This window comes from Gavia stellata, chromosome 9 (genome assembly GCF_030936135.1).
Source record: "Gavia stellata isolate bGavSte3 chromosome 9, bGavSte3.hap2, whole genome shotgun sequence".
NCBI lineage: Eukaryota > Metazoa > Chordata > Aves > Gaviiformes > Gaviidae > Gavia > Gavia stellata.
Window position 1 is genome coordinate 5,315,656 of NC_082602.1, and position 12,732 is coordinate 5,328,387.

A 12,732-nucleotide genomic window follows, 5' to 3' on the forward strand; every position below is an offset into this window, starting at 1 on the left:
TTCAAATTTTAGCAGAAAGTAATTCAGTCTTTATATCTGATATTGATATGAAGAAGATTGTAAAACCTTTTTTCTTTTGCAAACTGGAAATTAAGAATAATTTTCTTCTCGCATCCGGTATTAATTTCCTCCATTCATCTGTATGACATTTCCTTCCTAGCACATGAACCTCCCTAATTCTTCATTATGGTCTTTTACTGACTTTATTAATTTGAAAATAAGACAGAACCTGTCTTTGAAGGTGTTAGAAAAGAAGCAGTTTTGACTTAAGACTTTATTAAGTAGCTTCTAATTAAAGTTAGGATATTTAAATTAGTTTCACATATACTTCAGTGAAAAGGATTCACTTTTTGTATATTACCCTTTGGCGTGACTTTGTATTTCATACCGTGACCTAGTAGCTTAATTCTTTCTCTGTTTTCTTACCCCAATAGAAATATTAAAAGCTTATCAGAGATCCAAATTGTTCAAGTTGCTTGTGGTTATTATCACTCATTAGCACTCTCAAAAGGTAAGCCAAATTTTCCTGAAGTTTTGTGTAATTTCTTACCAGGTAATTCTAAAGGTTTCAACGTTTATTTTGTCTTATTTTAAAAAGGATTTTTTTTTTTAAACGTACTGCCACTTAACACAGGTGGGATTTCAGGTTGGTAGAAGTGTAATTTAATGATGGAAGCTTGAATTAAAAAAATAAATGTAGAAACAAATGTTGTGGTGTTCTGCTTTTTTTCTTATGCTTTTTTGCTTTTTATCATCTTGCTTTCATGTAATTTCCTTTTTTAATTCATTTTTGTCGCTCTCCCCTTTTTTTGGTACCATTTCTTTTTCATCCTGCTAGCGTGCTGCTTTGTCACTAGTCTATTTTAACCTGTAATTTCAAGTTACTGAGGCTTGCAGGCAATAACTTCCTTGTCTGCTTTTCTATTGCAAAGCCTCTGTTTTGTTGGTGCTTCTACAGTTAAAATGTAATGTCACATTATAACCCACCTTTTGAAAGGTTTAAACATCTGTCTTCAAAATTTTGCTGGGACTGGTTAGTATGGCTATCCAGAAATTAATAGGAATTTAAATTTGCTGCTTGTTTGTTTCTTTCTGACAAAGGAGAGTTGTGGCCAAAACTTCCATTTGGAAGAAGTGGCTGCTGGCCGGGGTTAATGGAAACTTAGAAATTCAAAACAAAAATTCTAGAAAGATTGTGAAGTTTGACAGTGTTTCTTAACAATGTGTGTTTAAAATATAAACTGAATAAGCTGTGAGGAGGGAGCTGTTAATTGTATGCTGAATGAATTTTTTTTTTTTTTTAGCTATAATAGTTTATACTGACTATATGTCCCTTGATTCTGTACATGACTTTTCACGGGCTCATATTGAGTGTTTTCTGTGCCATTATGTATTCCCAGGCATCTCTACCATTGTAACCTAGTGAGATTCCTTTGTTTTCAGGACAGGCAGGCGGAGATTTACAAATAACCCTTTGCCTGGGTTAAGATCAGCAGTAGAATGTGGGGAGTATCAGAATTGTGTTGTTAAGTGTTCTATTGGTCAAAGGTGCAAGAATATAATAGGAGTTTGTAATTTAAAATTTACTCGGGTGTTTTAAATAGTTACAAGCTTCAAGTACAGCATCACTATCCTATTGCCAATTCATGGATTTGCAACTCTGTGTTTCTGTTCTTCACATGCATTGTAGGGTGATTTTTTTTGTTGTGGGTTTTTTTTTTTCTGGTTGTAAGAGAACCTACAGAAATACTTGCAATGTAGCAAGGTTATGGCCTTAAAAATAGACCCACACAGGGAGGGAAGTGGGATCAACGTACTTGAATCAGGCATTTGAGAGGAGCTTTTGTAGTATTTTTAGATCTATATATGGGATATTCATCAGTTCATGTGATTATAAATGATTGGCATAGGATTTCTTTGGTGTTAGGAAGATTGTTTTGTATAAAAGTGGTGGTTTGGGTTGGTTTTTTTTTTTTGTCTGGTTGGTTTTGGTTTAGTTTTTTGGTTGTTGTTGTTTAAATAAATAAAATCCGAGAGACCTGTACCCCAGGGGATGGGTTTCATTGTTTTTCGTCTTGATAAAAGTGTTATAGGGAAGATGGAGGTAGGAGAGTCATAGGAAACATTACTGTTTGAAGGTAACATTATTGTTTGAAATGTATCACATCAGCAAAAGCAAAATATCTTTGTGATTAGGTGTTGTTCTTTAGGATAGTGCATACCTTGGCAAAACGTTGGTTGTTCAGTAGAATGTTTTCTTTTGGAGGCAATCTTAACGTAAATAGCTGTCTGATTTGTGACTCTTAAAATTGTTTTTTTCTTTATAAGGCACTAAATGACATCACAAACTTCGTCCTTCATTGATCATATCATTGATACAATATTTTAAAATTTAAAATATTGTACGTCGCTTAAATTGTGTGTGAAAATTAAGTATGTTACCACATAAAAACTTAAATGAGGCTTGTGATTGGGAATTGGAAATTTTTACATGCCCACTATGAAACCTCAACAAGATCTCTGCATAAAAATATATACAGTAGTGGAACTCCCAATGGAACAGCATCTTCCTTAGTGATAACCAAAGTCAACTTTTCTAACACTGTTGAAACAGGAATGTTAAGGGTAGTTTTGAGGGTTTTGAATGTGATTTAAATACTTTCAGTCTGATTGAATATTTGAGTTAAACATCTGCAAATTACATGAGAATGCTTAGCTTCAAAAGTCAGTAATTTGTATGCATTTTCAAACTCAAAAATATTTGAAAAGTAACTGTCTAACTTCTAGCTTCTCTTACAGTAAATAAACTATATAATTAAACTATATTGATTGTATTTCTTGTTTATTTTTTTCCCCTTTAAACAGGAAGTGAAGTGTTTTCCTGGGGACAAAATAAATATGGCCAGCTGGGCTTAGGTTATGAGTATAAAAAACAAAACTCACCACATGTGATTAAATCTCTGCTGGGAATCCCTTTTGCACAGATTGCAGCAGGAGGAGCTCATAGTTTTGTACTAACTCTTTCTGGAGCCATTTTTGGATGGGGACGCAACAAATTTGGGCAGCTGGGTCTTAACGATGATAATGGTAAGCAAATACTTACTTCTGTAAAATTTCATGCTGAAAGTCTTGGTTCGTAAATCTAAAGACAGCAGTGTTCCTAAAAAAGGAGCAGGCGGAACAAACATTTGTTGAATATTGTTGGAGAGTGCTGATGCCATGTGAGATTGCATAAGGAAGACATAGAGGTTTTTTCCTCAGCTGTTTTGTAGTGAAAATTCTTACAATGTTATGTTGAAATTCTAGTCTGCTTGACTTGTTTTCTTTCCCTGTTCTAGATTTTTCTGTCACTTAAACTTTCTAAATGGGATTAAATTAAGATCCTGTGCAGTAGTTACAGTTTGAACTGAATTTTAGGTAGATGAAATTGCTTGACAAAACCAGTAATCTTATCAAAATTATTTGGTTGTCCATAGTAGACACATTTAAGGCATCTTCATTGTTTTACTGCCTTGTGGGTACCTGCCTTTCTCGAGCCACTTTAGATAATCATTCACAATTTTCAGCTAAACATTTCCAAAATCTCCTCTACTAGGATGTTGATACTCATTTACGATTTTAAGCAAGTAGTTAGGTTACACAAAAAATGGTTTCTTTGATGGTTGTATTACGTTACATGCACACTATCCACGTGCAGGGCTCCAAGATCGGAGTATATGCTATCAGGTTCCTGTAATACAGTTTAGTATAGAATAATCTATAGCTAGTTTCATTAATTCAAATTTTCTCACTGGTTCATTGTTCTCAACACCATTTAAAATAAGAAAAATGTGTTTTAGTTAAAATGCATATCTGAATTAAAGCTTTAAATCTGGTCATACTCATGTAATTAGAAAATTACACGTACTTTTTAGAAATCAAATTTTCATGGGAGACTTCAGTTGCTTCTACATATTCTTTGGAATATGTATGACCCCAGTTTTTTATATAGCATCACTTCTCAGTAAAATCCCTTTTTTCGTGTCTTGATAGGGCTTCTTCCAGGCATCTTAGCATACCTGACAAATTTTAGGACATTAACATTAACATTTTAAAAAATTGCCTTTGTGCAACTGGAGGACAAAGTTGATTTGTTCTGGTGATGGAGGGAAGTTAATTGTGCTTCCTAATTATTCAGTGTTCCATTCAATTCTACCTTTGGTAATACTGAAATATGACCAACTGATACCAACTTACAGAAACACTTTAAAAAACCTGAAGCACATAACTCAAAACAACTGTCATTTGTTTTCTTTTCTCATGGCCAATGGCAAGTCTAACATACTGTCCATATTTCATGATTTATGTATTGACATATGATCTTATGACAGTGCAAATGAGACTATTTGCTACAAAGTATTTCAGTATAGTAATCTCTCTGTTTTTCTGTATGTGTCTTTGAGACGAAGTGTTATTAAACTCAGTCACAATGATTGCATTATGCTAACAACTTTAAAGTGCTTGTTTGACTGGAACCGAATTAGAATAAATGAGCAAAACTGTTTTCTGTTTTTCATTTTCAAAATAAGTGATCCACTGCTGTATTAAACCTTTCAGACAGGTATGTTCCTACGCTGCTCAAGTCACTGAGAACTCAGAAGGTTGTTCATATATGTTGTGGAGAAGATCATACTGCTGCCCTTACAAAGGTACAATATTTAAAAATATGTTTAGGCTTTGATTTTTTGAACGTTTTCAGGAGATGCTGCTACCTGAATAGGAAATAATAAACAAAATTCCACAGAAAATTTCTTCAGCGTTTATAGGATGAAGTTGAGGAAACACTGGAAGAATGGTTAAATATTTGAAAAAAATTACCAAATACAAGAAATCTTTCTGTAGTTTTAAATTCTTGTCAGTTTTGGTGAAATTTAGCATACAAAATACAGCATTTTTGATATGACAGTACATGTTGCATTATTAAAATTGTGCAGATAGTGAAATTTACATTAGTGTATCCTAAAGAGATTAGCCGTTTTCTGGCTGTAATGCCTCTAGCATTGCTGTTATCACTGATCAAACCGAGATAATTTTGAATTTAAATTAAATGATGGGGGGATTGGTGTGTGTGTATGTTTAAAGTTTTCTTAGTGAATTGCTATTTGCTGTTGTGGTGGGTTGACCCAGGCTGGACACCAGGTGCCCACCAAGCCGCTCTATCACTCCCCCTCCTCAGCTGGACAGGGGAGAGAAAATATAACGAAAAGCTCATGAGTTAAGATAAGGACAGGGAGAGATCACTCACCAATTACCGTCATGGGCAAAACAGACTCAACTTGGGGAAGTGAATTTAATTTATTGCTAATCAAATCAGAGTAGGGTAATGAGGAATAAAACCAAATCTTAAAATGCTTTCCCCCACCCCTCCCTTCTTCCTGGGCTTAACTTTACTCCTGATTTCTCTACGTTCTCCCCCCTCACAGTGGTGCAGGGTGGCAGGGTATGGGGGTTGTGGTCAGTTCATCACATGTTGTCTCTGCTGCTCCTTTCTCCTCATTCTCTTCCCCTGCTCCAGCGTCGGTCCTTTCCACGGGCTGCAGGTGGATATCTGCTCCACCGTGGTCCCTCCATGGGCTGCAGGAGGACAGCCTGCCTCACCATGGTCTTCATCACAGGCTGCTGGGGAATCTCTGTTCTGGTGCCTGGAGCACCTCCTCCCCCTCCTTCTTCACTGACCTTGGTGTCTGCAGAGCTGTTTCCCTCTCATAGTCTCACTCCTCTCTCTTCTGGCTGCTGTTGTGCAGCAGCTATTTACATTCTATTGGCAAACCAATAGAAGAAATTGAAGATTTACATAATCCACTAGTAAGTATTATAGTGTGAGGTTCTGTGAAAAGTTGGTCACTTATTTCAAGGTTGATTTGGAAAAAAAAAGCATATATTCTGTGTCAGTGCAGCATGTTCGTACAGAGATGTAGGAATTGATTAAAATAGAGAGCTGAAACGTGTCAAATTGCCTTATACATAAATGTTGGCTGAATGCATCATTTTGGGTCTTATTTTTAAACTTTTAAACTTACTTGGAAACTTTGAGGAGCAACATGGAATGTATAATGCTAGTGCTCTTTCTTACACTCATTTTAGTGATGAATAGCGTATTTCAAGCATCAAGTGATAAGTACCTTTATTTTGTGGTGGATAAAACAATACATACACATCTTACTTTAAATGATTGACTGCTGTACTTTTCTTTCTGTGTTTTGGTAGTTGGATTAGACTTCAACTTTTAGGTATAAACCAGTATGTATTAACATTTTGACGTTTCCTGTTGTTCATCACTCTTAATAAAATATATCATCAATTTAGAAATAGAATATTTTGAGCTTACTACTCATAGCAGTAGAAAACAATTCTGGCAAGATTTGGGCAAGTGGCTAAATATCGATTTCATGTTTGAATCTGTTGAATTCAGAATATTGTTGTAGAAGGTATTAGACTTTTGAAAGTAACTATTTTTCATGGGGTTTTTTTGTGAAGAAAAAACAACGGTGTTTACTCACTTTTGGAAAATGTATGGGGTTTTTTAATGTGCTCATTTGAATTTTTACACTGCAACAAGTAAAAGGTTGTTTTGAAGAATATGATCTGCCTAAATGTGCCCATACTTTTGTTGTCTATACGTGCTTAATTTTCTACAGTGAAAGGAAAAGACTGTTCACAAACAATTGTTTTTTGTCCTAAAATACTCTCTTGCTTTGACTGAGAAAGATGTGGCAACTTTGCAATCCTGAAAATGATACTGAGGTATTGTGCGAAGTTAGGGAAGTATAGAATGTAAAGAAAACGGCAATCTGTAACTTTGATTCTAAATGTTTTTCCCTTTTTAATGTATAGAAATTAACTTCAAACTTGCTTTAAAGCTGATGGACTCAGTTAAGATCCTGAATTTACTGTAAATGTTTCTACAAATTATTTATGTCACCCATTTGTATAGCTCCATTTTCCCTTGCATGATAGGCCTTGCAGAACAAGTGGTCTTGATTTATATCTTTTGTAGACAGTACTGTGTATATGCGCGAGCATTCTTCAAGTCCTGAAATTTAGAAAAAACTGTCGCTGTTTGTTATCCTGATTCAGTGAATGAGGCTGTTGGTTTTTCTCAGCGGATGCTGCCATTTTAGTGATGATTTCCAGCAGAGGTCCAGTCTGATGCAGAGTAGAATTGAATGAAACAGCTTTACAATTTCAAAGCATTTGAAAATGGGAAGTTTCAGAGTTGTTGTAAGGTAAGTTGTGTAACTTCTGAAAATGTTTCTGATTTAACATTCTTTCATTAAAGTTTTTGGTTAATTTCGTGATTAAATTAATCAAAAACACTTTTAAAAAATGACTTGCCTTACAACAATGTTGAAATTTTCTGGTTTCTTATGCTTTCAAATAATGAAGCTGCTGATTTCAGTCATACTCTGCATCATCTGCCTGAGGAGGGCAGCTTCCTATTTGGTAACTGCTTTAGAATTTATATTCAGAATTTAAAAGCCAAAGTATACTTTTTTAATTGTGCGAGTTTATATACTGTTGTAGTTCATCAAGAAAACTGGAAAAGAGGAAAAACGAGGATTAGTATCTATTAATGACACAAGTTAATGGCAGGACTATTGTATAATAATACGGAAATTACAAGAATGCGATTTAACACGAATAAGGTAATACTTGATAGCTGTGCCACATGTTCATAACTGCAATTAACTTGTGACCCTTCTGTGTCTCAGGGCCCTCTTGCGCATGTATATTTTCTCTTCTTTCCCACAATTCCAAAATCATCAGACAAGGAGATTTATTAAACCTCTATTTCTGTTAAGTTTCTCGTTCTGAGCTTTACTATCATTTTAATGCAAATAATTTATTTGTTTAGGAAGGTGGGGTTTTTACATTTGGAGCTGGAGGCTATGGTCAGTTGGGTCATAACTCTACCAGCCATGAGATAAACCCAAGGAAAGTTTTTGAACTTATGGGAAGTGTTGTGACGCAAATCACTTGTGGCAGGTAAGGTCTATTCTGTGCTAGCACTATAAATCTTATAAATAACTTTTTTTTGCATAAAACTTCATATATATTGTAATATGAAGTGGTTTTTTTCTTACAGTTTGTGGTTAGGGAAGGCAAGATGGTCTCTAACAAAAGATATGTAGGGACTTTACTGGGATTTTAAAAACATTCAATAGAAAAGCTAAAGGAAGTTACACTATTTGAGAGGCTCTGATTTTCTAAACTGAAAGTGTGAATAATCAGTGTGAAGGTGTTGTTTATTGCTGTCACTTCATCATTTCCTATTAAAGAACAAGTGTGTTTGGGGAGGTACATGAGCATCACTGAGGATAAATGGAAGGAGGATGTTGGCACCATAACTTGTGAAATACCTGTAATACTGTAGGGCGCTTCAGTTCCTAATGGGTGTTTATTGTATATATTATAGTAGCACCCAAGAAATTGGAAAAATTCCCAGCACATGTGAAAATGCTCTTGTCCAAAGAATTGCATTCTAAGATGACAAAATAAGGGAGGCAACATAATTTTTTTTAAGAGATGGGCACACTTTGTTATTTGGGTTAAAGACTATGTAAATGTAAACCTATCTTTCTAGCAGTTTGGTTGACATTGAGTGGACCCATTCCCTTTTAATAGTTTACATAAATTCAATACTGGTTCTTCCCAGGCTCATGATAGGAGAGAGGGCATCTAGAGTTGAGAGGGTGGGAGGGGAAAGGAGACGCAGCCAATCTGGTAGAAGCTTCAAATTTCTGAACGTCTAGAGATGTGCTCTAAAGGTCAGACTCTGGCTAAACAGGGGTTCAAGGCAGAACCTGGCATCTCTGTTCCGTGAACTTTTCCATGAAAATGGAATATTGCCTATTGGAGTATAAATGGAGTATTGCCAGGGGCAGTGCTTTGCCAATAGAGAAGTGGAGTGTTTGATACTACGGGACCTTTAACATACTGTTTAACACAATTCTTAAGCTGGCCTGCACAAAGCATGTTATAATGCTTAGGGTTTTGTTACTGAATTTTGTTTGCCCTAGGCAGCACACTACTGCATTTGTTCCTTCATCTGGAAGAATTTATTCTTTTGGACTCGGAGGTAATGGGCAATTAGGTACAGGAACAACCAGTAACAGGAAAAGTCCCTTCACAGTAAAAGGAAACTGGCTTCCTTATAGTACTCAATGCCCGATAATCACAGGTAAGTGACATCTGACATATTTACTTCTTGGTTTCCTGTTCCTTTACAGTGTTTTACAAATCTTGACATTTAAACTAAATATGGGCTATAATCACTTTCTTCCAAACAGTTCACTTTCACTGTGCTCTGTTCCCTAAAGTCCATTTCTGCTGTAGGAAAATATATGCTGTAGGAAATACATACTTACTTGTGCTGTTGGGTTAGGTCCTTTCTTAGAACTAGAGCTAAAACTTCGAGCTGTTAGCGTTTACCTCAGTTAAAGGTGGTCTTAACTATTGTATTGCAAAGGTCTGCTTCAGCGAGGTTGCGTAATGAAGGAACCTTTTTCTAATTGAGTGTTGATTGCTGTGTCTTAATCATTTCTCTAATTCACATTTTCACAGTTGCCTGTTTTGTATTCCTATTGCAGACAGTGAGGAGTGTTACTGTGTGAAGAGAATTTTCTCTGGTGGGGACCAGAGTTTTGCACACTACTTTTATCCACAGGTAACAAATTAAATATACTTTGGTTCCAAAGTCTGTCAAAGTTAAGTTTTAGTTTTTCTGATGCATTTTAAAAGATTTTCATATTGAAGGTGCATGACTACATTGTAAAGTTCGTTAGAGCAGTGTGGAATTACAAGACACTAAGTCAATTTAGCAAGTGGAGGACTTGGATCCATTTATTGAGTGTTAGCAGTCAGTAAGCTCTTGAGGTTTTTTGGCATAAGCTTTCTTCCTGAGTGATGGATTCACACATTTCTTTTCCTTTCATAAAGAAAAAGGTGACTGAATATTTGAGCTCTTCACCCCTGCCCAGCCCTCCTCAGTAACTCCTGACTGCAGCTATGCTGCATTTTAGCATACTACAATGATGAGGAAACAAATGGAGCTTTTTGCTAAAAATGATAGGTGATGATATAGTTTGTCACGTGATAGAGTTTTATGCTAGTCTTAAAACTTAAGTTTTAAAGAATGAGAATTGATCTGTTTAAATTCTAGTATGGGGAAAAAAAAGTCTAGAAGGACTTTACAGTAAAAATGGCAACGTGGGAGTATGATGGAAAGACTAGTAGAGGACAAGTTGTAAGGGGAAAAAAACAAGATGAAGGTATATGCCTGGGTTTGTATAGAGTCTATTTCCAATATAGCCCAGCAGATATTAGACCACAGGGGTTAATGAAGCATCAAGAATTGAGTATGTGGGGTGAAAATTAATTTGGACACGAAGGAAAATGGTTTTTAGTGGGTAACATGCTTGTTGTCAAGAAAAACTGAGTACAGGTCCGGCTTACAGCAACCCTTTGCTGCCACAGCCTGTTTTGGTTGTATAGAATCAACAATTTTTCTAGGGTTTTTTTTTTTTCTTACTTCTGATTGAGTTGTGGTAACTATTGCTTTATTTGAGAGAAGCTTGTTTAACAGGTCTAGACTGGAAAAATTACTGATAATATAGGCTCAAAATTTCTCTGTTAAAACTCCTTTCTTAAAAACTTTCTCATGTGCAATTTCCTAATCACCGAAGTAGGTTATGACTGACTAATTGAGACTGTATGAACGCAGTTGTTGTGGCTTGTTCTGCACAGAAAGTATTAGCAATGAACTTTGATGCTGCAAAAGTGTCCCTTTTAGTACTCCTTAGTTTTGTAATTTGTATTGAATTCTTTCAAAGTTATGCGAGTACCGTACTCCTGGGACTCGCGTGTCCTTGCCAGTTAAGGGGTCTCAGCCAAAATCTGTTTGTTTTCTCAAGTTAGTTTTTGGGCAGCTCAGTTCCCTGAATTGTTTCATTGAGGGTTTAAATGACACCTCTGCTGGACATAAGGGAAACGGCAAGAGGGTTTCTCATCCTGATCTTGTAGGTTGGGATCAGAAATACTGATTTTTGGCAACAGCTAGTCATCATTATACAGGGTCAGCTATGTTGTCAGACTGCACACTCAGGAGATACATAGAATTGATTATGGAATGGAAAAGACCTTTAAGATCATCAAGTCCAACTGTTAACCTAACCCTGCCAAGTCCACCACTAAACCATGTCCCTAAGCGCTTCATCCACACGTCTTTTAAATACCTCCAGGGATGGTGATTCAACCGTCTCCCTGGGCAGCTTGCTCCAGTGTCTGACAACCCTTTCAGTGAAGAAATACTTTCTAATACCCAGTCTAAACCTCCCCTGGCACAACCTGAGGCCATTTCCTCTTGTCCTTATCACTTGCCACTTGGGAGAAGAGACCAGCACCCACCTCACTACAACCTCCGTTCAGGTAGCTGTAGAGAGCGAATAAGGTCTCCCCTCAGCCTCCTCTTCTCCAGGCCAAACAACCCCAGTTCCCTCAGCTGCTCCTTATCAGACTTGTGCTCCAGACCCCTCACCAGCTTCATCGCCCTTCTCTGGACACGCTCCAGCACCTCAATATCCTTCTTGTAGTGAGGGGCCCAAAACCGAACACAGTATTCGAGGTGCGGCCTCACCAGTGCCAAGTACAGGGGCACAATCACTTCCCTAGTCCTGCTGGCTACACTATTTCTGATACAGGCCAGGATGCCGTTGGCCTTCTTGGCCACCTGGGCACACTGCTGGCTCATCTTCAGCCGGCTGTCGACCAACACCCCCAGGTCCTTTTCCACCAGGCAGCTTTCCAGCCACTCGTCCCCAAACCTGTAGCGTTGCATGGGGTTGTTGTGACCCAAGTGCAGGACTCGGCACTTGGCCTTGTTGAACCTCATACAGTTGGCCTCGGCCCATCGATCCAGCCTGACCAGATCCCTCTGCAGAGCCTTCCTTCCCTCAAGCAGATCAACACACCCGCCCAACTTGGTGTCATCTGCAAACTTGCTGAGGGTGCACTCGATCCCCTCATCCACATGACTGATGAAGATACTAAACAAGACCAGCCCCAGTACTGAGCCCTGGGGAACACCACTTGTGACCGGACGCCAACTGGATTTAACTCCATTCACCACAACCCTTTGGGCCTGGCCATCCAGCCAGTTTTTTACCCAGTAAGAGTGTACCCCTCCAAGCCATGAGCCATCAGTTTCTCTAGGAGAATGCTGTGGGAAACTGTCAAAGGCTTTACTGAAGTCTAGGTAGACTATATCCATGGCCTTTCTCTTCTTCACTAAGCGGGTCACCTTGTCATAGAAGGAGATCAGGTTAGTCAAGCAGGACCTGTCTTTCATAAACCCACACTGACTGGGTCTGATCGCCTTCTACTAGTTTAACCTTATTTTTGGTGCTATTTGCCATCTCTTTTTGAACCCGTGCTCCTACTCAAAGCGGTGGTCTTGGTTCTGTTCCTCTTTACTATTAGAAATCTTACTGGAATTAATTTGGTATGAGCAGCACATCAAAATGCAGCTCATCTGATGATGCAGTAATGTTCAGAGAAACGTGATTCATTTTCAGAGGAGTTTGATGGAAGTGTGGTGGGAGAGCAGCTGTCAAAAAATGGCATGGCTCTTTTTCTGTATGCTCACAGCCTGGCAGTGAGCTAACTGGCTCATAGTGACTAGGGAGAAGAGGTGCT

At 37.6% G+C, this 12,732-nt stretch overlaps 1 protein-coding gene across 2 annotated transcripts in view; it reads left to right on the forward strand.

Moving 5' to 3' along the window:
- Window positions 1–12,732, forward strand: part of HERC4 (HECT and RLD domain containing E3 ubiquitin protein ligase 4) — a 37,133-nt gene that overhangs the window by 5,651 nt on the left and 18,750 nt on the right. For both annotated transcript variants that reach the window (XM_059820898.1, XM_059820899.1), the window contains exons 4-9: window positions 435–511; window positions 2,866–3,087; window positions 4,597–4,688; window positions 7,895–8,025; window positions 9,060–9,220; window positions 9,630–9,706. In XM_059820898.1, coding sequence (XP_059676881.1) covers window positions 435–511; window positions 2,866–3,087; window positions 4,597–4,688; window positions 7,895–8,025; window positions 9,060–9,220; window positions 9,630–9,706 — 760 coding nt within the window. The remainder of the gene's footprint in view (window positions 1–434; window positions 512–2,865; window positions 3,088–4,596; window positions 4,689–7,894; window positions 8,026–9,059; window positions 9,221–9,629; window positions 9,707–12,732) is intronic.